We start from the raw sequence: 23,944 nt of genomic DNA on the forward strand, positions 1-23,944 counted from the left end.
AAAAATCAAACCAGTCAGCCTTCTACCATAATATTCTCAATACTCTTTTCACGCATACAGGTTTTTGAGGAAACAAATAAATTCCAACGTAGCTTTATGCCGACAGATAAAACAAACGACAGTAAAAGACATTTATTTGCAGTGCCTTAAATAGCACGTTTTTCACCTAAAGTTTCATCACTTCATGAGAGAACATTGGGAGTAGCTGAGTCGTTGCGAGTATAAAAGACATAATTGTTTCGTTGGCAAACTTTTTTGAATGGTTTATGATATTTTGATGTCTACAAAACGTGGGTGGCGCTATATATACAAGAATCACTATAGAAACCTTCAAAGCTTATGTTTACTCAGGAGTGTTGGTCTGTTTAAACATCAGACGTGAAGTGATATTCGTGGTGGCAATTTCTCCAACAGATTGCAGCCACACTAGGCTTTTTGTAAAAAATTATAAGCCTTTAAACACTGTTTAGCTGCGTTGAAGTTTCATCTTTTCAAAAGAACACGCATTTTATTTTCGTTTATCCAGGCTTACCGTGCGTACCGTAGGCTACTTGGTTAAATCAAAGCATTCTGAAGTAACTTACTTTAATTAGCCAAAATGCCCAAAAAGGGAAAGGGTAAGAAAGGAAAGAAAGGAGGTGGAAAGAAGGGTGGGTAAGTATCTTATATTAAGTATTCTAGCTATGATTATTAGTATTACTAGCCTATGCCTAGTCAGTACAGGCCAGATTGGAAAGTTTGCTGTTTTATCGATGAGAAATCTCTCGACAACAAGATGAAGCAATAACCTGTGCTAATTGTCATATTTAGCCCTTATTCCTACGGAATTCTCTTGCAGATCTGATGATATTATAATGTTATATGTGCTTTATTTTGTGTGTTTAACAGCAAGCGCTGTACTATATTTTGGCCGTGTTTAGTATGCACGAGCAGCGCGACTCCGTTTTGATTACTTCCGATTTACGTAATTCTTACTATAGCGTTCAACGCGTTAGTCTGATATTGACAGTTGGTAATTTACGGTTTACGTGATTTTACAGTTTACTGAACGCAGCTTTATTTGGTGCTCTGAAAACAGTAACCGTTTCGTTGAGAACCAATAATAAATGATTATTCAAGACATTGACAGTTTGTTTCTGGTACTGTGATTCTTAACTGGCTATCAGGGGTTAATGAATACGCAATCATTGGAGTCAGATTAGCGAACAATTGATCAAGCAATAATTAACAACAGTTAAATCTCAACAAGACAACCAGTTAGCAGAAACCATTATACGTGCAACTAAATTTTGGACCCCGCATACTTAGCAAACTTTCCTATCTGGAATACGGGCACCAGTAATCTTTCGGAATATTGTATCACATTTTTTATGGTACCATAGAATTGGGCCAGATTAGAAAATTAGTTGCTTTTGGGTGAGAAATCTCCTGCACAACAAGATGAAAGTTTAGCCATTGTATGCGCCATTAAATTTTATCCACTGCGCACTTAGCAAACTTTCCCATCTGAGAATTAGGTAGACTTTGATAAATGTTTTTGTCGCTCACTGCTTTGTAGCTTCACAGTTTGATGTGAATTTGAGCAAGTAAGCTTTAGGCATTCTAGATTGAAGTTTTCTACAAACAACATATTAAAACAAAATATTTAAATCATCATGGTTTTTGTTATAAGTTTTGGGTTTTGGCTGGCATACAGAAACACACAACCATGTGATGTGATGATGTCTTTATAGTGTTTTCTTTACTTTTGCACTCTCATGCCAGGATCAATTATTAAAAAGTTATTTCATTATAATTTCTTTCCTATTACCTCATAACTCTTTTATCTTCAGCCCTTTAAGTTGGAGTGTAAAAGTACAAGGGACCCTTTAAGGTGATTAAAGACCCCCTTTATGTACTAGACCGGGGGCGTTCAAATGGCGGATCTCGATCTGGATCCGGATCTTTTCAACTTTTTGTGTGTGCTGTAGCACACTTCACTTTTGACTTTTACAAAGTTATTAATATGTTGTAGGCCCTACAATGTAGGGTACATTTACATAAATAAAGCACCATAAAAATTAAAGCATGTCCAATATGTTTACTTTTCGTATTTAGTGGATCATCATGCTGTCAGGTTTGGCTGTGGTGGATCATGGCAGAAATCATTTGAACACCCCTGTACTAGACTACACTAGTCGTAAAGCATTGTGTCATTTGATTGTGAATTTTTGCACAAAACTCATTAATCGTCAATCAAAACTTTGAGTGATTCGCAATATTTGGAAGATGGTTCAACTTTGATTCAATATATTAAGGATATTATGGTACCGGTAGATGTTCAGAACTTCTTAAATCAGGCGATACCTTTTATTGAAAGTAAACCATAACAACCATTTTTTATATTCTAAACACTGCCACAGTTTGTGATGACACCCAAACCTGATAATGAAGAATTAAGCTTGTACTTTTTTCAACCAAGTAACAAAAATTATTGTAACAAGAAAGCAATAATTTTAGATACAACTTTCATCAAATTTTAAAACGTCAAATAATCTCAAAATTTTTTGTATACTGTTAAAATAACAGTGTTAATATAATAATATATTGTGAACCTGGCTTAATTATGCTACAAAGAGAAGCATCTTTTAACACCATGATTTTACCTATCAAAGTTTCTGAAATAATATCTTTTTCACAAATGTTTTTGTTTTTTGATTGTTCAGGAAAAAAGGAAAGAAAGGTGGAAAGGCCTCCAAGTTAGACAGAGATGTGGAATTATCTATGGCCTTAGCAAATGCAAAACTTTGGTCAAGTCGACTGGAAGTCACAGAAAAGTCAAGAAATGAATACAGGTTTAAATAACTATACTTTAATGTGGTTGTTATAAGCCAAGTTACTGTGCATTATTACTTACTTATTATCATTCAATGATTTTTTGTTGTATTTACATTGACTTTTTTGAAAAAGCGTGTAACACATCTCTTACATTTAACTCAAGTGCTTTTATAAAACACATTTTAAAACATTTCTTGGTTGACATCAAACATATCTTTTCAAAAAATTGTCATGTCAAGTTCTGTCTTTAGGGAAAATTGCAAACGGATGGCTGGTGAAAATGATAAACTTCATGATACATTATTCCAAAGTGAAAGAGATACGATTGAGGTTGTAACATTTTTGAAAAAGGGCGACATTGAAAAAGATGAGCAGGTATACTTATATGATCTTTTAACGTTGACAGTGATGGCTACAAAATACAACAATTTCACGGAGGCTTGTATTTGTCAGCTCAATATACCTGTAATTATGTAATGTATTTTAATGGGTATAATTTCTTCACAACATTAATAAATAGATATCAAATCTGCAACAAGAATTACGAGATTTGAAAAAGCAAGCTCGCCAGGATAAAGAAAATATTGTGAGTAGAACACCTTTTAATTTGTACTTACCAATAGTGCTTTAGAAGGTTAAACTGAAGCAAATTACGAAATTTTCAATTGACTATTTTGAAAATATTTTGTTATAAACTTAAACTTATCTCTATTACTTCACTTTGTAAAGTTGTGAATGGTCAAAATAAGCCTGATCGTTCTAAGCTCAAGGCTACTGAGAAGGTCTTTGGAAAAAGTTTGCTAGCAAAGGCATTTATATTTAATTTTAACGCAAAAGTCACCAGTTGAAATACAGATAAAGTGAAGGTTGGATAACATTTTCTAAAGCTAAACCTTCAAACTCTTTCTTCTACAGATATCCGAGTTCAACAATCAGGTTTCAGATTTAGAAAGCAGATTGGAACAAAGGACAAGTGAAGTTAATTTAATGCAATCAGAGTTGAAATTAGTGAAAGAGTTTCGTCGAAAGCGAGCTCAAATGCAAGCGGAATTGGATGAAATAAGAGAAAGTCTCTTTCTAGCAAACAAGGAACACAAAGATACTCTCCAGAAGATTGAACACAAGGTTAGTGTAATTTCCATTCCGTACTCATAGAGAATGGTATCAATAACAGTAAAAGAATAGTTTTATCCCTGAAATAATTTTATAATAGCCTAAGTTTTCGTAGAAAAACATATTTAATGAAAATATACATCTCCTCCATTAGTCTTATTCCATCCGGTGATGGTAGTATTCCAGTAATTGATGATATTTAATGTGATGGGATAATATAATTTAATTGATATGAGCGCCCAATTCATAGTGTCAAGTATATAGTTGACTGTATAAAATATGGTTTTGTATGTCATAGTTACCACAGCTCATACCAAAATTGTTAGATCCTTAGTAATTAAATACTGGTCCGTGTCAGTGATTATATTTTAAACAAATGATTGTTTTAGTTTTTTGAAGAAAAAATTCGTTTGGAACGTGAAGCCAGTCAAAAAATTGCTGAGTTAGCGGAACGAGCCCACACTGAAGCCATTGCTAGCTTAGATGAAACGACGCGCTCAGTTTATAAAGAAAACATCAGGTTAAATGAATCACTCAGTTATCATGTGAAGGTAAAATCGCTTTTCTAAGAATAACTTTGTTTCTCTAAACTAGATATATGTGCTGGTGGTTTAGTTAATAACGTGCATGCAGTTATGTACAAAATTCCAACACGGTAGTTTAGTGGTTAGAATACCGGACTCGCAATCACACATACTTGGTTCAACATTTGTTGCTACACTATTGTTGTAATGCCGTTGGACAAGGCATTATGACTCCTGTTCAGTGGTACTGGTAAATACTTTATCAGAAAACACTAACAAACAACCACAAAACGCACAAAGACTAGCTCTGTAACCGGGGTTCAAGCGATGAGGAATCATAACCGACTTTAAGTCGTGAAAAGAATTCGCTCAGTCCGAAGATAAAGCCTCCAATAGTCTAATATCATACCAACAGAGCGTGAGAGTTCTATGTACATGTGCTTCGTACAGTAATAAATACTTTTTGTTAAGACATGTTTGCTTCTTATTCTTGATCTGTTACAGGAATCTCAAACTCTACAAACTCAATGCGATGCTCTGCAAGAAGAGGTGGAAGAACTACGCGCACATAAAGCGCTCAATGACGCAACGGTTAAGTCAAAAGTGACAGAAAGCAAACAGCAAAAGCAGGAGATTAGAGAACTGAAGGACAAAGTCACAAGCCTAGAGCAAGTTTTGAGCAGCATGGTATGAGAGTAACGGCCACCACGGCATGATGCCACCACCTGCAATGATCTGATAACATCATGATAAAAAGAATTTCTTCTCCAGGTGCATGAATTCCGGGAAGAAAGGCGTATGATTGAGGAGGGAGCGAAAATTCAAACCACTGCCAGCGAAGGAGAAATAAAAAAGCTTCAGCGAATGATTGAAATGAAAGATCGTGAAACCAATAAGGTAGATGATGCTTTCCGCTGCTTAAATTCGTAAATGACTACCATTTTACTCCAATGTTACGCACGATTTCCATATGACAGGTGAAGCTGCTTGCGAAAAATATAGTCGATCAACGTACAACAGTTGAAATCTTTTTCCTTGACGCCCTGGAGAAAGTGCGCACTGAGATCGCTCTAAACAGGTTCTGAAATGTTTCGCTTTTACTATTGTAACAAATGCAGGAACTACATCCCTTGCACAGTGTCTTAATCGATCTCGGTCTTACAAATCAACTCTACAGCGTTACGAAATTCTGTCTTATTCACCATTCAGAGCACAGTACGTGCAAGCTGCTCAGGCTGCTTATCAGCGGAAAATGTTGGCTGCTCATGCCGGCCAAACTGAATTTCCAAAGATAAGAAACTTTAAAAAGAATGACCACAGTACGAACAGCGTCTATGCCGACCTCAGTGAGGCAGAGAACTGGTAAGTTGGTGGATGTCTTGCTATGCTGGCGCTAACCTCAACGTTGGGTAAAACAAACTTAAACTCTTTACGTTTGAATAGTATGAACTTCTATAACTAGTAATTAATCTTTTGCTTATGAATTTTCCCAACCTTCAATCTGCTTGGTAAAATATAAATTTTTGTCCATCATCTCATTGAAGCTTTGTATGCTAATGTCAATAACGTCGTGTTTCAATGACAGGACCAGTTTGGGAGGTAATGTCGACATTCGAGATTTAACCTGGGAACAGAAGGAGAAAGTCCTTCGTCTGCTATTTGCACGGATGAACGGGGTGAAGGGGGCAAATAAAACCCAACGCCTTCCCCTCCGTTCTGCCCCAAATTCTCCTTTGAGCATTACCGATAAGCCTCAAAGGTGAGTAGACATGGAAAATTTTGCTTTTTTCCGTGAAGCGGATGATGTGATGTGGCATAAACGAAATATGCGTTTCTTTGTATTTTGTACAACGTCTTAGACTTAACAAAACAGAAGTATGGATTTTATATTGCCGGCCGAAGTTGGAGAGATTTGATGTAGCTACCGAAGTCATAATGTTTACTGTACTGTTTACAATCAATAGTACCTAAAGGAGACAAACTTTACTCGCACGTCATAAATATTTTTATTGATTTTTCCAGGAGTTCAGAGCAGCCGGCTATTAAAGGACCCAACGATGAAGACGGGACAAGAGACGGCACTCAGACTTTTATAACACAAGAGCAACCGTCCGGTCTATCACTACCTACCATATCACAGAAACAGGTTCCAACGTCGTCCTGAAAGCTCCTTAATGCCATCTATGGGATATTTTTGCGTTTTGGGATTTTTTATATTTTTGACTTTTTAGTATTTACGACTGTATGCGATTTATATGCGATTTGTATTTAAATGCAACAGTTTTTGTTAGATTTATCTTCATTGTTAAAACACACCTTTTGATGTTCACCTTGTTGTCATAAACGTTTCACTACCTAATAAATTGTGATTTCATGACTGTCTTTACAAAATATATCATTTTCCTTGAGGAAATAGATGTGTAAGACTTTTTATGGATGGATAATGACAACCAAATAAAATGAATTAAAAATTTAACGTTAGTTATACGTTAAAATTGCTCTCCTAGTTGATGTTGTTCATTATTGGATGTTTCATCGGAATGTCTTGCTGTGCGATATACAAAGGCAAAGAAAAACAGCTGGAAGACGCATTTCAGGTAAATGACGGAAAGTCACTGCGTTGACATCCTTACCATCCGTGATTTTTTTAAAAATATAATCACTAATGCCCAGGCTAATTCAAATTCTCAACATTTTGAAAAATATTGGAATTTATTTGCGACAAGTTAACTTAAACTTTTGATCTATAAGCAATGGAGCTATGCCGAAGTAGATATGTTCACTGTCTAAACTAAATAGAAGTCAAATCAACAGCAGCGGTATTAGCAGCAGGTCTATACTATGGTCTAGCCCAGACATGTGCAACCAGTGGCCCGCGGGCCGCACTGCGGCCCGCGTGGTGCTCAGCAAAATGTTAGAACTTCATACTAGCCATCACTATTTCATGCAGTTTACATCAAAGCAATGGAAATTTTCGCACGCTGTGTGTAGAAATATTGCCCTATGTGATGCAACAATGCTGCGTTGCGTAATTTCGCAATGCGAGATGCATTTCGCAATGCAATGCCCTTTGTGATGCAACAATGCTGCGTTGCATAATTTCACAATACGCTTGACTGAATTTAGTTTCCTCATCTTCCATCGACAATTATTCACAGTTTTTCAATAAATTGTCGCACAAGTGTGTCGTGGACTGCATTAAATCTATTTCTTAACTACATAAACTGCATAGGAAAGTCGTTTTACGATACTAATTTTTTCTGAAAAAATCATGTGGCCCGCGTTGTCATTCAAAATTTTGTATTTGGCCCTCCAGTGAAAAAGGTTGCACATGCCTGGTCTAGCCAAAGTGGTCATCATATTTTTGCGTACTCTAGGGACAAGTTGTCACACGGTGCTCATCGAAGAAATATATTGGATTTTACCAGTAGTTCCGCAGTAATAAAGATACAGGTAAAACAGCGCAATTGACTGCACCGAAAGCTCACAAAGGTTATTCCTAAAATATTCAAGAAATTTTCTAGCGCCAAAAGTGAGTAGAAAACAAAAAGCACTATATATGACCAGAAAATTCTGTGAGGCCGCTTTCTTTTCAGAACGCCTAAACGTAGGATAGTAACCTAATACAGACTTAGGCTGGAAATGTTTTAAAAGAGTCAAAGAGTCTAGTAACTTTCGTTAAGTAAAGTTTAGAACATGTAGACTGGTCTGTTGTAGAAAGTTTAAGCCAAAAAAAGTTTAAGCAATGCAAGCACGAAACGTATACCGAGACTGGCCAGATTAAGCAATCCTACACATGTAGGTTACATTCTTTCAAATAGAGTGCTGTAATCGAGGCTTTAATCCAAATTTGATTTTTTTTCACTCTAATACAGTAGGCCTAAAGATTTCCAATTGTTATCATTTAAACTGATGTTTTACTTGCAAAGCGACGGTTTGTGTAGAAGACTTTTCCGAATCAATGAATTATTTCGGTTTATTAACCGAAAGCTACCGCTACACTTATTTGTGAGAAAAAGACATGGTGAAACTTTTCACGCAAATCCGGGTAAGTTAAATCAATTTCCTATTGAACAATTGATTTTGATAGGGCAGTTAAAAATAGAAAAGACAAAATTAAAAACACAAGACAACATTGCTTTTATTTTAAGCAATACACAATATGCTTGGGAGCTGCGGCGTCATTCTTTATACTGCTGACGTCAGTCTCGTCAAACTACTGGGTTAGACAAACGGCTCCTTGGCCAATCGCAAAGAAAAGAAATTTATCCAACGAAACCGACGTTGTACAAATTGAAATGGAATCTTACTCTGGCCTATGGACAATTTGCTGCAGCGACGGTAAAGATGAAAAATAAACACGTAATGGGCTTATTTAAGACAAATTACAAAATTGTTTAAAACGAAAAATGCATATTATTATCTACATTCTACAAATTTAAAGTAATTATGGCTTATTTTGTACGTTAACTTAAACCAAAGAATTTTCTTAGAAAATTGCAAGGGAGAATGCAGATGGTTATTCTTTTCTTCTCCCAGAGATGAACCACAGACAATAGAGATTACTGCTTCCGTCATTGGTAATGCCCCTAAAACTTCGTATCTCGAAGTTTCTGCTATAAAATTTAAGACGTATTTTGTAAAAATTAGTAATGGACTCTTTGATTTATCTACAGGTTTTCTGCGCAAAACCAGCATATCTCACATTGTTAGTATGCTCTTAGCTTTTTGCGGGTCGATCGTACTGATAATAAGGCAAATGTGTAAGCCCAGAAAAGCCTTGTGCATTTCATTGGTCGGCGGAATGTGCGTTGTGTTATCAGGTATGAGCGAGAAAGCACGGCGCTGTGAGTTTTATGAGCTATTCCTGTGGGAAACCTCAATTTTTACCATAACTATCAAAAACACAATACCACAATTGAACACAGCCCAAGAGAGAGTGGCTTATGATCAAATTCTTTTCTTTGTAAATTCTTTTAATTGCATTATTGATTATATGCAATTTACTCGGGTTTATTGTGAGAGAGCCAGGACAAAATAAGTAGTTGTTTCCAATCCCCTATGTTTCGTTTAAAAACTCATCAGTTTGCACAACCACCAATAGCCTTGCATATACGGTCCGGTGCTCATTATTGTCAGTAATAAACGTCACCCTTAGCGGCCAACAGACAAAAGGAGATTATTATCACACTCCTGCAAACATCGATCAAGTTTCTGCATGCGGGTGTAATAGCAACCGATGAAATAACAAGTTATAGAGTAGGCTAGGCTAAACATGATTAATTGATTATGTAGCTTTGAAAGAACATTAGGACAAAATAAAACGGTTAACAAAGGAAATTCGAAGCTGGAACTAAATCTAAGATTATCTTCCTCAGGGTTTACAAACTTGGTGGGAATAATCATCTACATCTCTACATTTGACGATTTAAGTAAGCGAAAGCCGTCGCAAATCCACTACGATTTTGCGTTTTATTTGGCCTGGTGTGCTTTTCTTCTGCACGTGATAATCGGTGTAATCTTGATGCGTGACATCTCGAAAAAGGTAAACTTCAGGCTAAAGTACAAGCTGGTACTCATAAAAACCTACAGCCTATTCTTCACCCAGTTCATCGTATAACAAAAGTAAGTAAGAATAAGAAAGCAGTACTTTTCGTTTTCTTTACAGATGGCAGAAAAACGTAATGAAGTCGGTGTAAGGGTAAGCAACCAAAAAAAAAGAACATCACGAAATTCATCTTTGGAACAAAAAAGCCCTAACTTGCAGGCAAACACATCTATGAGGAAAAGGTAAACGACTCAAACTATCTGTGCTTCTTGTTTTTTTAAGCATTTTATTCTTTTCTGTACTAGTTCCACTCGAAAATCTGTGCATCATGGATTTCTCACCGATAATGAAACGATAGTATACGATGTTCCGTTCGCTTATCAGAACGAAGAAAATTCTAGAAAGGACAATGCGCTACAGCTTGTTGAAGATTTGGATGTAGTGGGCAGGTAAAAAAGTAAAAAGCAAATACCGATCATTTACTTATACCTATTTTTAATTTTAAAGGTAACATTGAACTGACGCACGTGTAACATACAGAAATTGTCACAATGCTTTTGAAATTGGATCTGCAAATTACAACAGGTGTCTTCCGAATTTATCACCATGTGATGGCGGTTACGATGACGCAACACAAAACAAAACTAAAATGAAAATTTGCGATATGTATGACGACAGGACAATTGACGAGAAAAATCAAAAAACAGCTGATTGCAATCTTCGCAAGAAAGAACTTCAACTAAGGTTTAAACAGTACCATAGAGTAAGACCCGGTTTTTGTAACCATGAAAAAATCTTTTCGTGTGGTGAAGCTGATTGGTGTAGGTCCAGTAACAGAAAAAGTGAAGATTCAACTTTTCCACGAAACCGCCATGTTTGCCACAGTGATAAATGCTACTGTTTCGATTTCTCATTGCCAGCAATTGCTGGGAAGGGTCAAAACCTTTCCAACAAAACAACTCATCCTGCTTCATTTTCGACGGAGATTCTATCCAAACATAACGCATGCATGTGGCTAGAAGAAGATCGGCTTATTAGCAATCAGTTCGAAGATTTTCCACGTGGTTCAACTCCACATATTGATGAAGCACAAAACACCCAAATGGAGAATCATCAACAGAAAACGAGTTGTGCAACACACAATGGCACACTACCAAAGGAAAATAAAGGTAACTAGCTAACTATAAGAAGACATATACTACACTGCTACAGTTCAACAATATTACGCTTTTAATAGAAAACGTAAATTGTATAGGTGGGCAATCAGTAGGCCTATAGCAGGAGTACGGAGTTCAACGTAGTCTATGTTTTATAGAAATCAAAGTTTCATACAAGAAATTCAAGCAACACTCTTTAGACTCCAATTTAAGGGAGTATGTTCCTCGCCGTAACCATAACAGAAATTTTGCAGACAAATGCCCTCACTCTTCATTTCTCCCCTCTGACTCATTGCAGCCACTCTGCAATGAGAAAATGGATAACAACAAACAAACTACCCCATTCAGAAAAGATCTGCATTGTTCCCCTGGTGGATTGCGAAAAATATTACGTGGTGCAAAAAAAGAAAGTCTAAAATACAGAAGACAGCTTGCTCAATCGCTTGATATTGGGCAAGCAACAAACCTGGAACAGTCTACCATGGAAACGTCTAAAGAAAAAGCAGATTCGGATAGCGCAAACTTTTTTCGGTTGAATGAAAGTTACAAATGCAACACTGTTGCAAGAAAACCCTGTCCTAAACTTCTGCCTTTAAAGAAAAAACTAAAAGAGCAAATTCCGATGAATGACATGCACCCTTGGGCCTCTCCGAGCAAAATGCAATCTCTAAATGCTAATACTGGTTGGACGAAGTATAACACAGCTCTTTAAGTAAAGCTGTTGACACAACACTGATTTGAAAGAAAACGTAAACATTGTGAGAATCCCAGTTATCTGCTTTCAAATCAACAAAGCAATAGAGTCAAACAATAAACTAACGACTTCTTACCATGAATTGATACCGGCGTGAAGTTGATTACCGGTTCTCTGCATGGTCACATATTCGCAGTTCAAGCGGTTTACCATTCAAATCACTCGCTACCTATTATAAAAGCCCTTATTTAAAATGTAACTCAACCTTCTTTTTAATATAAATGCAGTTAAACCCTGAACAGCTAAATCGACTTCTTCCATATCTATTCTCTTTTCCTAATCGCCTATCCTTCGTAGTGGGAGACCTACCTAGTGATAGAGTCACTTTGATCTGACGGTGGTATAATCTACATGGTTAAGAACATTCGGTAGCGGTACCGCAAGAAAGGACAACAAGAGCTAAAACCGGCTATCCTGTAAATTATAATATGGTTGGCGAGTGGCAGCCAAAGTGGAAATGCTTCACATAACCTTAGAAAAGCAGGCAACTCACATACTACTACTTTTACCCGTGCATAACTGAACTCGTTGTTTGAATACAGTATTACGAAATCTGATGCATGTAAATGTGTTGCACAGCAGTTCAGCAAAGAACAGGTTAAAACGTTTACTCGTTCGACATACACAGAAAAGAGTATAGAAACCCGCTGGCACGTATAGGTTACAATCCACAATCATCATAAATGAACCCTCACACATACAGATCGGGGCATAGCTTATTATTTTTACGGCAAAATTAAACGACTATGGTGAATATAGGTGACAACACAAAACGGACGCGTCGACTTAAAAAGCGGCCACCAAAAGCAAAGTAGCTAATAGAGTGCGGCATACAGTTCACTGACTCTATGCAACCGAAGTTTGAGAACTACACGGCCTCTGTCAGTCGACGAGCTAATAGGCAACACATCGGTATTAATTCATAGCGATGTTATTAGCACTGGGCACTGTTATCTAGGCAAAAGGCTAGTTTTTTCATCGACGGTCACGCTACAACGTACGTACACTTAAATAACTCTTTACACAGCAAACTGAACGCATAAGTGCCAGAAATTCTACTAAGGTTTTTTATCAACTCGGGAATAGGTTGCGGGATGGCACGCGTGAATATGCATTGCCACAAAGACACCTTTCTGGCTATTTACGCGATCATTACGTAAACGTAGTTCAAAGCAAACAATTAAGAGAAGTGAATGTTAAAAACAAGCTGAAACTGGATGGAACTGCGGGAGGACTGGACCAAGATGTAGCTGCGATAGAACGTGGCATTGTTTCCTTGTTCATCTCCATCTTGCATTATTAACCAGCAATAAAGCGCTTTTTTCTTAAATGCATACTGAGGAACGAGGCAACAGTGTTTCAATTATTATGAATCGCATAATGTCACATCAAAATGTTTCCCCTAACTTTTCAGTACAATTCAGAAATGGAAAGGGAAACATGAGAACCACCACAAGCACAGCGCGACGATCGTCCACGGTAAAATTAATGAGGCACAAATAGCGACAATACATGCAACCAATATTGACAAACTTGTGTGGTTTCATATCTTATATGTACACGTGAACGAGTTGATGATCGGTTCTTAGCAGCTAACAAATTTTTTGCTATTTGATGTAGGTTTTATTGGTGCTTTAATAACCCTGCAATCATGGAAAACGCTTCCGCAAAGCAGAACAAGAAGCCCTAATAGTGAAATAGCATACATAAAATTCAAGAAGTTAACTCCATGAACTATGAGGTCGAATGCACGAACTGGCGTCTGTTAAACAAACATTAACATTTAAATGGCAAAACACAAATATTACCCCACAATTTATATTTGTCCTAGTTTTTATATACGTGTCATTCCGACTCGCAATGAAAGAGAATTCAGCTATTTTCGGCACTTGTTGTCAGATGGTCTTCCGGTCGCTTGTACGAAGCAAGGGCTTTGCTGGTGTAAAGGTCCTGTGGTAGCTCGGACTTCCGGCGAACTAAGGCTGCAGTTTTGCCCTTTTTTTTTACCTGGACGTAAAACAAAAGTTTGGTAAGAAACTGTCAGATCAATATTACAGTTAAAGTGACAGCAACACAATCTAACATACAATATTGTACAAAAATTCCCCCAAAATTTCGAACCCAAAAAGAAATTATGAATGCAATCACCACAGGCGCACAAATTATCAAAAGCATTCTTATATGTTTTGCACAAAACCAGGAATCTCAGAAATGATTTCAAACGTGATAAACATGGATCTAATCATTCATTTTGGAGTTCTAAAAAGGCAGCTTTTCTGTAGCATTCAGCATTCTAGAAAGTTAAAAAGGATATTATAAAGATATAAACCTCATCCGCTTCCTTAACGACATGATCTGGCTGAAGATCACTGTCGATCATATCCGTATCCATGGGAGAGATAGCAGCTTGCACATTAAAGCTTACATTGCTTGCATCACCACCTTCTATCAAGATGCTACTTGGAAGGGGAGCCAGACGATTTTGGGAGAACCCCTTTGCCTGTGAAAGTTTGTTAAATTTAATGACTTTTCGTCTCTTGCATTGAATGTCGTGGGAAAATAAGATGAAAAGGCGACAAAATCAAAACTCTGTCAACAAGCTATAGCCATAAACTTCATTGAAAGGATGATAAAACACACAGTAGCAATAAACTCAAAACAGTTATTAAAAACAAGAGCAGAAAAGAACTTTTAAAATTAACTTTGATTTATCAACACGAGCTTTCGCAAGCTTGACCTTGCTTCTTCAGGTGTAAGCAGATGGTACAAAAGACAATTAGTATATATAACAGTATATTATACAAATATGTATTCAGATTGATTATATTGCTATATCTATATCACTTACCAGTGGACTCTTCATGGCCACGTCATGTAATTTTGTCCAAAATTCTTCACGTTCCTTTAGCTTTTGCTTTTCTCTACATTACAGAGTTTGCGTTATTCAAGTTCAACTAATTCTTTTGGATTGGTTGTGATTATTTTAGTAGTAAACAAAGGAAATGTGGTGTCACAAATAACAGATAGTGATACACTAATAAATCAAACTTACTTTTGTTTATCCAGTTTGTATTTCTGAGTACATTCGTCGAATAAATTCTGGTTCATCTCCATAAAGATTTTCAAGGCATTGTAGATAAGACCATGTATAGTCCTGAGATAAAGAATGAAAATTAAGTACTGGTACCACCACCACATCTTGCTTACAAGATTACCTAGAACTAAAAGACCAACAATGGTTATGTTGAATGTTTGTGTACTTAAGAACGAAGATACACAGCCAAAAGATAAGCACATAACATCAAGCATTTAAAATTAAATCAAAGATTGTTCTGTCTGCAGATGAATAAATGGAAGTTGTCACAGAGACTTACTTGTTCCAGTGTGTTTTCGAGTTTTTGTACAAAGCTGGGAATATTATCGGAAGTACAGTTGTAGTATTGTCACTGACCAAACTCATTATGTACTCATTGTTCCAGTAATATAATGCCCTTTCAGCAACCTTTCGAAAACAAACCATTTCATTATACAACGTGCAATGCATTCTGTAACTGCTTTAGTGCATATTTTACAACATCAAATTGATACAAAAGTTCCACTACAAAATGCTGTTGATGTAGAGTTTTATTTTTAAAATCCCTTTTTCATCTGTTTAATGTTTCCTTTAAATGCTACATACATTTCTTCATGTTTGTTTTCATAGCCATTCCAGAAAAATGTCCAGAACCTTAAGTCAAGTTTTCTACTGGTATTTTTACAATGGTGAGACCCAACAATAGCCATGTCATATTGAGAAATTATCTTCTTAAACAAATGTCAATATTAGCTTTTCAAAGGGCAATCATTTTTCAGACAGATATATTTCATGATAAATGCTTTTATTAAAGGTATTAATAGGGGATCATTATTTACATGTAACCTTATGGCAAAATGATTTTACAGTTCATGTCTTGGAAGCTTGGGGAAGACCACCATTTTTTCTGCTGTCTCTGCAACTTTTGTGTGGTAGTTCTTGTTTTAAAGATTTTATTACAAAAAGTGTTAAGCATTCAAATTCCCAGCTCATTAGCAGCGGAACTAAGACATACTGAGAACTACAATGCACCAGTCAATAAGCATGCAAACTGCCCAGTTTCAGATATCTAAGCTTTGAGAGTGATATATATGGCTGATACTCAATTCATACTGATAAGCCTTTGTATGGGTACAGACAAAATCAATAATAACTGCCCTTAAAATAAACACCTAATGACTGGTTGTGGTACTAAACATCTTATAACTAAACAATAGAGCCCAACAATTGTGCTTTAATTAATAAAAATAATAAACGTTGCCTTAAAAAAAACTGTAAGAGCATGGTAGTCGTTAATTAATTATATAAGCTGTGAAGTATAAGCCCATATAACACCTTATCAACGTTCAGTTTCACTCTCACTAATCACATGTAATTGGTGTGTACAACTGTACATGGACACAGTTTTCAAATGAATTTGTAAAAATAGAAAAGTTTGGTGTGACATTGGAATCAATCAAAAATCAATTAGCCTGCTAAATGTACTATAAAGCAAAAAGAAAAGCCAACCTGAAAGTGGGCACTGGCTACGCACTGAGCGAGTTTCTTAAAAAGTGGATTCATAATCTTTGTAAACTCAGATGGCTCGATTACATCCAAAATTTCCTCCAGTTCATTGAGGAACATTACTTCTTTTGGGCTATGTACCTTGGGCCAGAACTTTAGCAGGCCATCAATCACCTGCACATTGCAGATATTTGATCATAATAGCCCTGAGTTGAGAGTAATTCTGCAATAAGCTATAACTTCAAAAAACTTGTGACTAAATATTTTAAACATATTTTAAGAAGTACATTCAAACTGCAGACGACTAGCAGCTACTAGACTAATGTTTTACTGCAGTTACTGCAGGCTAAATACATACTGGCTTAGTTAAAGATGAGTCCTTTTCCAGGAATTGCACGACGCAGTAAGCAAGCTTGAAAGGATAATGCGATAAAGTTAGTTTGCCAAGTAATAGCTCAATATCAATACTGTAAGGTTAATACCAATCGAGTTGTGTCAACATTTTGTTACACTAATGGTAGTGCAAAAAATAGGATATCTTTTACCTGTGGATGGTAGACTGTCAAGGATCGTGCTTTGTGTAGAGGGATAAGAACTTGGACTAAGAAGACTTTATGTTCTTCTTTAAGGGGCAATGCAAACCCATTAATAATGCTGTTTAGAAGAAATAACAAATCAGGCGACAGTGGGTGAAGAATTTCATTTATAATTTCTTATGAAACTGTAGGCTATAATAAATTCATGAACTGCTGTCCACTACTTTTCTTGGTAGTGCAATGATAAAATCGCAATGTATTGGCATCATAGCATGCTATACTAGATGTAATAACAGCAAATGCATATATAAGGTTTATTATACAAATTTGCTGTAAAATTACACGATACTGGGTCATGACAATCCATATCTATTGAGCATTATCAAGCACAAACCACTTCTTACCTCCCCAAAATTTCAAGCAACTCAGCAATCCCATTATGCCGCTCTGTCTCATAAATAAACCTGGAAGAGATCAGATATAAAGTTTGAAAAAAAAACAGCATTAACTTTGAATTTTGCACTCCACTATTTACTCTTAAGTATTACTACATAGTTAGGGCTATATGTACTTGCCATTGTAACACAACACAAAATATGCAACTAAAAATAAATGGAAACATAACCGACCACGATGTTGTTTATATTTGTCTTAGCATACAGGAGACTGACTAAAAAATAGTAGCATACTTATAGAAAATGTTATTGATGTGTTTGCGAATATGAGCACGAAGTCCAAGAAATTTTCCATAAATTCTATGCAAGGTAGTTTTGAGAAAATCACGTTCTCGGGGATCTTCACTGTCAAAAAGATTCAGCAACTAGAACACAATTAGTTAGTTAAGAAATTGATCTTGAAAAAAATTCATGTGTGACGACAAATTTAACAACATTAATATATTTTACTTTTCTACTCCATTTATATTATATGATATTATATATTTTTACATAAATTATATCCAGTACCTCCAAAACAAACTTTTGGTCAATAAATTTCTTGGCAATATGCGGTTGGAAATCAGGGGACTCCAAAAATCGAAGAAAGAATTCATATATAAGCTGGAAAATGCAAAATTGATGGTAATAATGAATTATTATAACCAACTTGCATCTAAATACGCAAAAGTATTCATTGATGTATATACAACTAAACTTAATAGTTCAAGCTAGTTGAATATACTGGATAATACTTGAACACTAGAGTTACATTTAAATTGTCCGAATTTCACATCAAGCTTAGACGCATACGCATTACATAACACCTTATCTAATACGCTGGGATGGCAGGACAGCAATTTAAACCAAATTTTGCATCCAGATATTACACTGGAATGCAACTTATTCTAGAAGAGCCATAATTTACATTCATAAACATAACTAACCTGTAGACTATAGAGTGTCACTGTAATTTACCTGAATATGAGGCCATGATGCTTCTAACGTAGGTTCGTCTTCTTCTGGGTCAAACTCCGCCCCAGAAGGGTTTGAGGATGGGGGTAGCGCACGAAATGTATTCACAGCAAACTATACAAAATGGAGTAAACATTACCAAAATCAACTTGTTATACAAAAACTTGAAAAATAAATTGTTGACGAATAAAAGACTACTGCAAACATACCATATGCACGGCTTCAGGATAAATTGGCTCCGTAACCACACCCCGGTTATGAGTAATGTATTCCACCATTTCGTTCAAAGCTCCACGTTTTATTTCCTTCCACTTCAAATCACTAAGGGGGTCAGTAACAAAGTCAAAGACAACACAGCACTGCTGGAGTTTTCGTGTGAACAAACTTTCGATGTCATTCGGAGCAGCATCTACAAAGTGCAAGAACCCCAGTCAAAATTTGTAGACAATTAGTTAAGATACCTATGGTTGTATACACATAGCAGCAACTAGATTGCGTCCTACCTTTGAGAGCAGGCATTTTAACTAGTTCTCTGTTTTTGCTGATATTAAACCGTGAGGAGTTTTGTCTCTTCTCTTTCTTTACAAGTGGAACTCCAGGTTGGAATTTACTAAGTGGAGTTACAGGAGGCCCAGCGTTGTTGTGATGAGGCACATGAGGTCTTCCTTTGTTCTAAAAGTTATGTTTATTTGAAACGAAGTGAAAATTTAAACCATAATTATGTGAAAAATTTCAAGTTTTCTTCACTGTTCTTACCCCGTCTTCGTCTTTCTGTTTTGTTGCACCTGTTGATGGTTTTGTTTGGCCCTAAAATTTCAAAACGTATTTCCTGTTGCTCAATGTAGCTTATGATATGTATATTTCTAATTTAAAGGTATACATAGCTTTAATTAAGCATTTTCATCACATTTTATTAGTAAAGTTTTTATTCTATACAAATATTCCTCTTGTGCGTACCTTTTCTTCTTTCCCTTTTTTCGTTTTGATAGTCGGCATTGTGAATAAACTTACTCAAAAAGTATCATTTCCTATCTGAGCTAATTTTAAAGACAAACCACACTGACAGCCAGATGAAGTTACAAGAATATGGGAATTGAATAAAACTATTAAGAAGCGAATCCAAAGCTGTGATATGCAATCAAAGGGTATAATATTTGGATCAGCAAGCTATGCATGCTTCTTACATTTTATAAATAAACTGTACAACAGCATGTCAATACGAGACCAAATAAATAAAAAAATTTGGTCAAAATATGGCCATGACAACTAAAAAAAGCATTTCTCTAAATACTTAGGAAATACCTAAGCGTATACAATTGTATATGCACATAATTACATATAGTTAATACAGTGATATCTTTATGTTTCAAGATGGAATACGTCTCCATAAGGAAGTGATTAGTGGCAGGTAACGCTTCTTCTTCTCAGCATAGGGATGTCATAAATGACAACACATGAACTGGTAAAGCATTCTTGTTTTGCCGCAGTTACAGGTACCTTACTAGGCTAGAGTCTACAGCCAAGATTGAACTATACGGTAGGTTAGCATAGTAACCCATACATATATCCCAACGGTAAGCTAGTTTAGGCTTATTTAACGCAAAATGTTCTACTTATTACTATTTAATTGTCGGCCACATAACAAAATTCTATTCATATTTGATCCAAATTCCCAAGTCATCACTATTGTTTCTGTTATTGTGATGTAATAAGAACTGCAATCTTCGTCATCATAATTAAGTGATAAATTTGTGTTTTTTGCCATGTGTTTACGGCAATAACTGCTTAATTAACTGCATATTAGTACGAATCCTTTCTCCAGTATATTTACAGACAATTACTCTTTGATTTAAGGCCAACCTGTTTTTGGACTTGCCCTTCACTTTGAGAATTTCAGTCAGAAACTGATTAAGAACACTTGCTTTACATCGTTTATTAGGAGAAACACACCTTCTAACGTCAAGTCAATCAAAAGCCAGGAATAAATTAAGTTTAAGTTCTGAATTATGAATGTATATATTTTTTTGATAAACCAGTACAATTTTTTTCTGGATATTGCATGATTGAACTGTCTCCGTTAACTGATATTCGGACAGTCGGTTGGACTTACTTGGGTAAAAGTAGCACAAAATAGACAAAAGAAAAACCCATAGCTTTTATTTGAAAAAGTGCTATGCAAATTAAAAACCAGACTTGCACGTAAAAGATAGTGTCTACCTTATATATGACCAATAAAACACTTTTCCCATAACATTAGCAATGTCTTTAAAAGGTGGGACAGTAATGCGGTATATGCTTTGCAAAATATTGTGAACAAGTTTTTGTCGTTGCAGGGGTGTATTAGACACAGTATTAAAGTAGAATTTTCCTAACATGTTATTTTTTGGAGAAGTAGCACTGCTAGACATTTCAATGCAGTATCAGTAACCACGACACAATCAATTTTGTTATATATTGGAATTAGTTCAAAATAGTCTGCATAATAATTTCACAAGAGTAACTTCACATATCTTTCCATTACTAACTCATAACACTATTGGTCTTATTCGAAAATGCCATTTATGATTGTGTTCTGGGCTGGCATTGATATTATTCCACTTCTGAAGTATATGTGGCTGCATAATAGGCCTTGCTTAATCAGCCGAAACAAATTAATGCATTAAATATAACTACTAATAACAGCGGTATATCCTAGTTTTATACATTGAAGCCAGCTGTGTTTATCTGCCTTTACTAAACACTATGTCCATGAAAGCATTCATTTCGATAAATAGCTGCAGAGAAGTTTCTACTGCCACCTAGAAGTAATATATACTTGTGATACCACTTTAACTTCAAGTTTGCTCATAGTTTTGCTTGCAGATTGCTAATTCTTGGCACCACATTTAAAACAACGGTTCCCCCTGGCAGACAAAACAAACTTTGAATAGCTTTAATATGTCAAGAGTATTAGTTCTATAATGGTGATCAATTTTGATGTATTACCACTAACATCCCAAGGAGTAACTGTTTAATTTAAAATTAACTATTTTATTACGTAGAAACTGAAAATTTAACAGTAACGACTTACGCAGCAACACAAAATTACGGTGTGAAGTAAGTAAGCAGTTATAGGTAACCATATACTTTTTATAGTGAGTATTAAAACACATAAACAACAAACTAACAATGTGTAGGCTAAATATAAAATATTGCAGAATTTGGTATGCTGAACAAGTGAAAAAGCTAAAAATGCATTGCGCTGGCAAAAAAGTGTATTTTAAATTTATATAAAATTCTGACTGTATTCTTTAAAACGTTTTTTGTGTAGATTGTGGATTGAAAAATACTTTTTTCTTCACTACCGGTACTGCGTGTGCAGTAGCCTTCGTCCCGCTAATTTTGCACAGCACAAAAACGTGTGGAACTTGCGGCATTCTTTTGCCTCGTCTTCCCTACTACTACACTACAGCACACCAGTGAGGCATCTGCTCGCAGCCGCCGTAAAACGTACCCATGGACCCAGGTTGAGAAACTTTAGCCTATAGGGCTTAAATAGGAGAAAGCAATATTTGAGTTAACGGCAATGGAACAAGAAAGAACGGAAACTGTTAATTCCTGGAGAAGAAATTTACACAATCACTTGAATATGGAGCATTTATTGATATATTAAACGTTACTAAGCGAATTTAAAGGCAAATTCATCGCCCCAAAATAGCATAATGTCAGCTGCCTCCAGTATCTTTCCTCAGAATCCTAACCAGTCGCCTGTGAAGTCCAATGAATATTGGTAATACTTTTTACCAAAATGTATATCTGAAGGAAACCATGACCATGAAACATTTTTTTGTTATCCAAGTTTAATATGTAAACCATAGTAAACTCAAATATGAAACATTTTTTTTCATATGAATAAAAACAAAATTAGTATTGGTACACTGAGCAAAATGAACGCATCAAAACATCTTCTTTGAAACTTATCTCTGGTAATGGTTTTTATATTTAAGCGTACGAAACGACTTGTATGACAGAAAAATTATTTTTTTTGTACCTTTTGTGTTTGGTCACTGGTTATTTCGCGTTGCCATACTTTAAGATCACATTATTTACAGAGTGTTACCAAAGCTACATACTTTTTTGTTCAAACACCAAAAAGTGGCCAATATCATTCTTTATAGTAAGCCGAACTCACAGGCACCAAAGAGGCGTTTACACAATCGCAAACAAAATATGACGATCGGAATTTATAACCAAGATTAATTAATTTTTCCACTTTCGTTGGTCTATTGCCAGACAAACCTCTAGCTTTTCGCAAAATACACACCGTCTATGAAATCCTAGATCTGAAGAAGGTCTTTGCACCACTTAAACTGGGTGACCATGCGATTCCTTGAGCCTTGGTTAAGAAGCGGTTACCTTTGAGCAAGTTCCGATGGCGATAGACACACACATTGTCATTTGCTTTTCTGTTGATTTATAACTGTGAACTGTTCACAGGAACCACTGGACAGGTAGGCTACAAGCGTTGTAATTGGGCTATTTTGCCGAAGAGTAGTGAAACGGTAGCGCCGCTGGATATCAAAGACGTTTTTTTCCTTTCATTCTCAAACTGAAAAGTTTCCAAATCGACTTTTTCTTTATCTGTTTAATCAGTAAATATTGGTTTTGAGCAATTTTAATATTTTTATAAATTTATCTAGAAACTTTTAAAATAGCCTATCCTATTAACTTAATTTATACCTAAAGGTGGGAAATTTTAGTGAGGTAAGTTTCTGTCAAAGGTACCATCGCAAAGTTTTATTCCAACAAATAGACCTAGCCCAATGTAAGCTTGTAGCTCACAGGTTTTTTGTTGTTGATTTATTTGAATATTTCCATAAGTTTAATTTAGTCAAGGTTCAACCGATATAAGCTATCTACTCACTTTGCATAACTACATTTTTAGAAATAGCCATTGGGGTATATAGCCTACTTTCACAATGTTTAAATATATTTCATCGGAAAGTTCAAACAAGGATTATTAACTTACAGTAACTATTCTGATAAACACGCTAAATGCGAGTATTTTCTGAAAAAAAGTTTTCGAGAGAAGGCAAAATGAAAAACGTAGCACAATGTTCCCCATTGTGCGTCAGTCACTGAAAACACACGACTGGGTGCTGAAAAGACACTTAAAGGACATAGCCTAGCTGAAGATGAGCATAAAGTTAAGTTTTATTCGGCTTCCCGCCCACTTAATCCAGATTTTCACAAGCAGGCTTAAGCTTATGCAATAACTTTTTAAAAATAATACTTAATGTTAAATCAATAACTTATTAAATATTTTTATTTGACAAATATAAATTCTAAATACTAAGTGTTTAACTAAGTTATAAAATTAATTTTGGTAAAATCTTTTTAAGTTAAGGCTGTTAAGCTATCATGCTACCGGTCTGCAATAAGTCGCTACAAAAAGGAAGTGAAAACTACTTGCATAAAGGTTAGAATATGCTATACATTATACATACCAAAATGGTGTTTATGTAAAA

The 23,944-nt window shown here is 35.6% G+C and overlaps 3 protein-coding genes across 3 annotated transcripts; 2 read left to right on the plus strand and 1 right to left on the minus strand.

The window, feature by feature from the left end:
• Positions 1-394: 394 nt before the first annotated feature.
• LOC143447236 (basal body-orientation factor 1-like) lies at positions 395-6,836 on the plus strand. The gene is made up of 12 exons (XM_076947234.1): positions 395-654; positions 2,706-2,834; positions 3,069-3,192; positions 3,338-3,403; positions 3,733-3,942; positions 4,320-4,481; positions 4,959-5,141; positions 5,226-5,351; positions 5,432-5,532; positions 5,664-5,816; positions 6,040-6,213; positions 6,477-6,836. The coding sequence occupies exons 1-12, from the start codon at positions 599-601 to the stop codon at positions 6,616-6,618; spliced, it is 1,626 nt and encodes a 541-aa protein (XP_076803349.1). The 5' UTR covers positions 395-598; the 3' UTR covers positions 6,619-6,836.
• A 1,499-nt stretch (positions 6,837-8,335) lies between these two features.
• On the plus strand, positions 8,336-12,456 carry LOC143445824 (uncharacterized). The gene is made up of 9 exons (XM_076945156.1): positions 8,336-8,502; positions 8,606-8,795; positions 8,948-9,034; positions 9,131-9,277; positions 9,833-9,999; positions 10,123-10,244; positions 10,308-10,451; positions 10,588-11,171; positions 11,318-12,456. Exons 1-9 carry the CDS (start codon positions 8,476-8,478, stop codon positions 11,869-11,871), a joined length of 2,022 nt encoding a protein of 673 aa, XP_076801271.1. The 5' UTR covers positions 8,336-8,475; the 3' UTR covers positions 11,872-12,456.
• Positions 12,457-12,505: 49 nt separating this feature from the next.
• On the minus strand, positions 12,506-19,582 carry LOC143445825 (serine/threonine-protein phosphatase 2A 56 kDa regulatory subunit gamma isoform-like). Its single transcript, XM_076945157.1, has 16 exons — positions 19,395-19,582; positions 19,194-19,244; positions 18,941-19,109; positions 18,647-18,846; positions 18,441-18,551; positions 17,994-18,086; positions 17,718-17,848; positions 17,433-17,492; positions 17,038-17,146; positions 16,851-16,904; positions 16,496-16,666; positions 15,288-15,415; positions 14,966-15,067; positions 14,762-14,834; positions 14,243-14,413; positions 12,506-13,920 (listed from the first exon to the last, which is right to left on the minus strand). Exons 1-16 carry the CDS (start codon positions 19,431-19,433, stop codon positions 13,786-13,788), a joined length of 1,797 nt encoding a protein of 598 aa, XP_076801272.1. The 5' UTR covers positions 19,434-19,582; the 3' UTR covers positions 12,506-13,785.
• Positions 19,583-23,944: the final 4,362 nt, after the last annotated feature.

Source organism: Clavelina lepadiformis, chromosome 2 (assembly GCF_947623445.1).
Source record: "Clavelina lepadiformis chromosome 2, kaClaLepa1.1, whole genome shotgun sequence".
Taxonomy (NCBI): domain Eukaryota; kingdom Metazoa; phylum Chordata; class Ascidiacea; order Aplousobranchia; family Clavelinidae; genus Clavelina; species Clavelina lepadiformis.

Coding starts and splice junctions, on each gene's coding strand:
- LOC143445824 (XM_076945156.1), top strand. CDS start 8,476: ATGGTGAAACTTTTCACGCAAATCCGG. Junction 8,503..8,605: donor AACTTTTCACGCAAATCCGG/GTAAGTTAAATC, acceptor TTTTATTTTAAG/CAATACACAATATGCTTGGG. Junction 10,452..10,587: donor GATTTGGATGTAGTGGGCAG/GTAAAAAAGTAA, acceptor AAATTACAACAG/GTGTCTTCCGAATTTATCAC.
- LOC143445825 (XM_076945157.1), bottom strand. CDS start 19,433: ATGCCGACTATCAAAACGAAAAAAGGGAAAGAAGAAAAG. Junction 18,552..18,646: donor ATCCTGAAGCCGTGCATATG/GTATGTTTGCAG, acceptor CATTTTGTATAG/TTTGCTGTGAATACATTTCG. Junction 15,416..16,495: donor TAGCCAGTGCCCACTTTCAG/GTTGGCTTTTCT, acceptor TGTTTTCGAAAG/GTTGCTGAAAGGGCATTATA.
- LOC143447236 (XM_076947234.1), top strand. CDS start 599: ATGCCCAAAAAGGGAAAGGGTAAGAAAGGAAAGAAAGGAGGTGGAAAG. Junction 2,835..3,068: donor AAGTCAAGAAATGAATACAG/GTTTAAATAACT, acceptor TTCTGTCTTTAG/GGAAAATTGCAAACGGATGG. Junction 5,533..5,663: donor ACTGAGATCGCTCTAAACAG/GTTCTGAAATGT, acceptor TTCACCATTCAG/AGCACAGTACGTGCAAGCTG.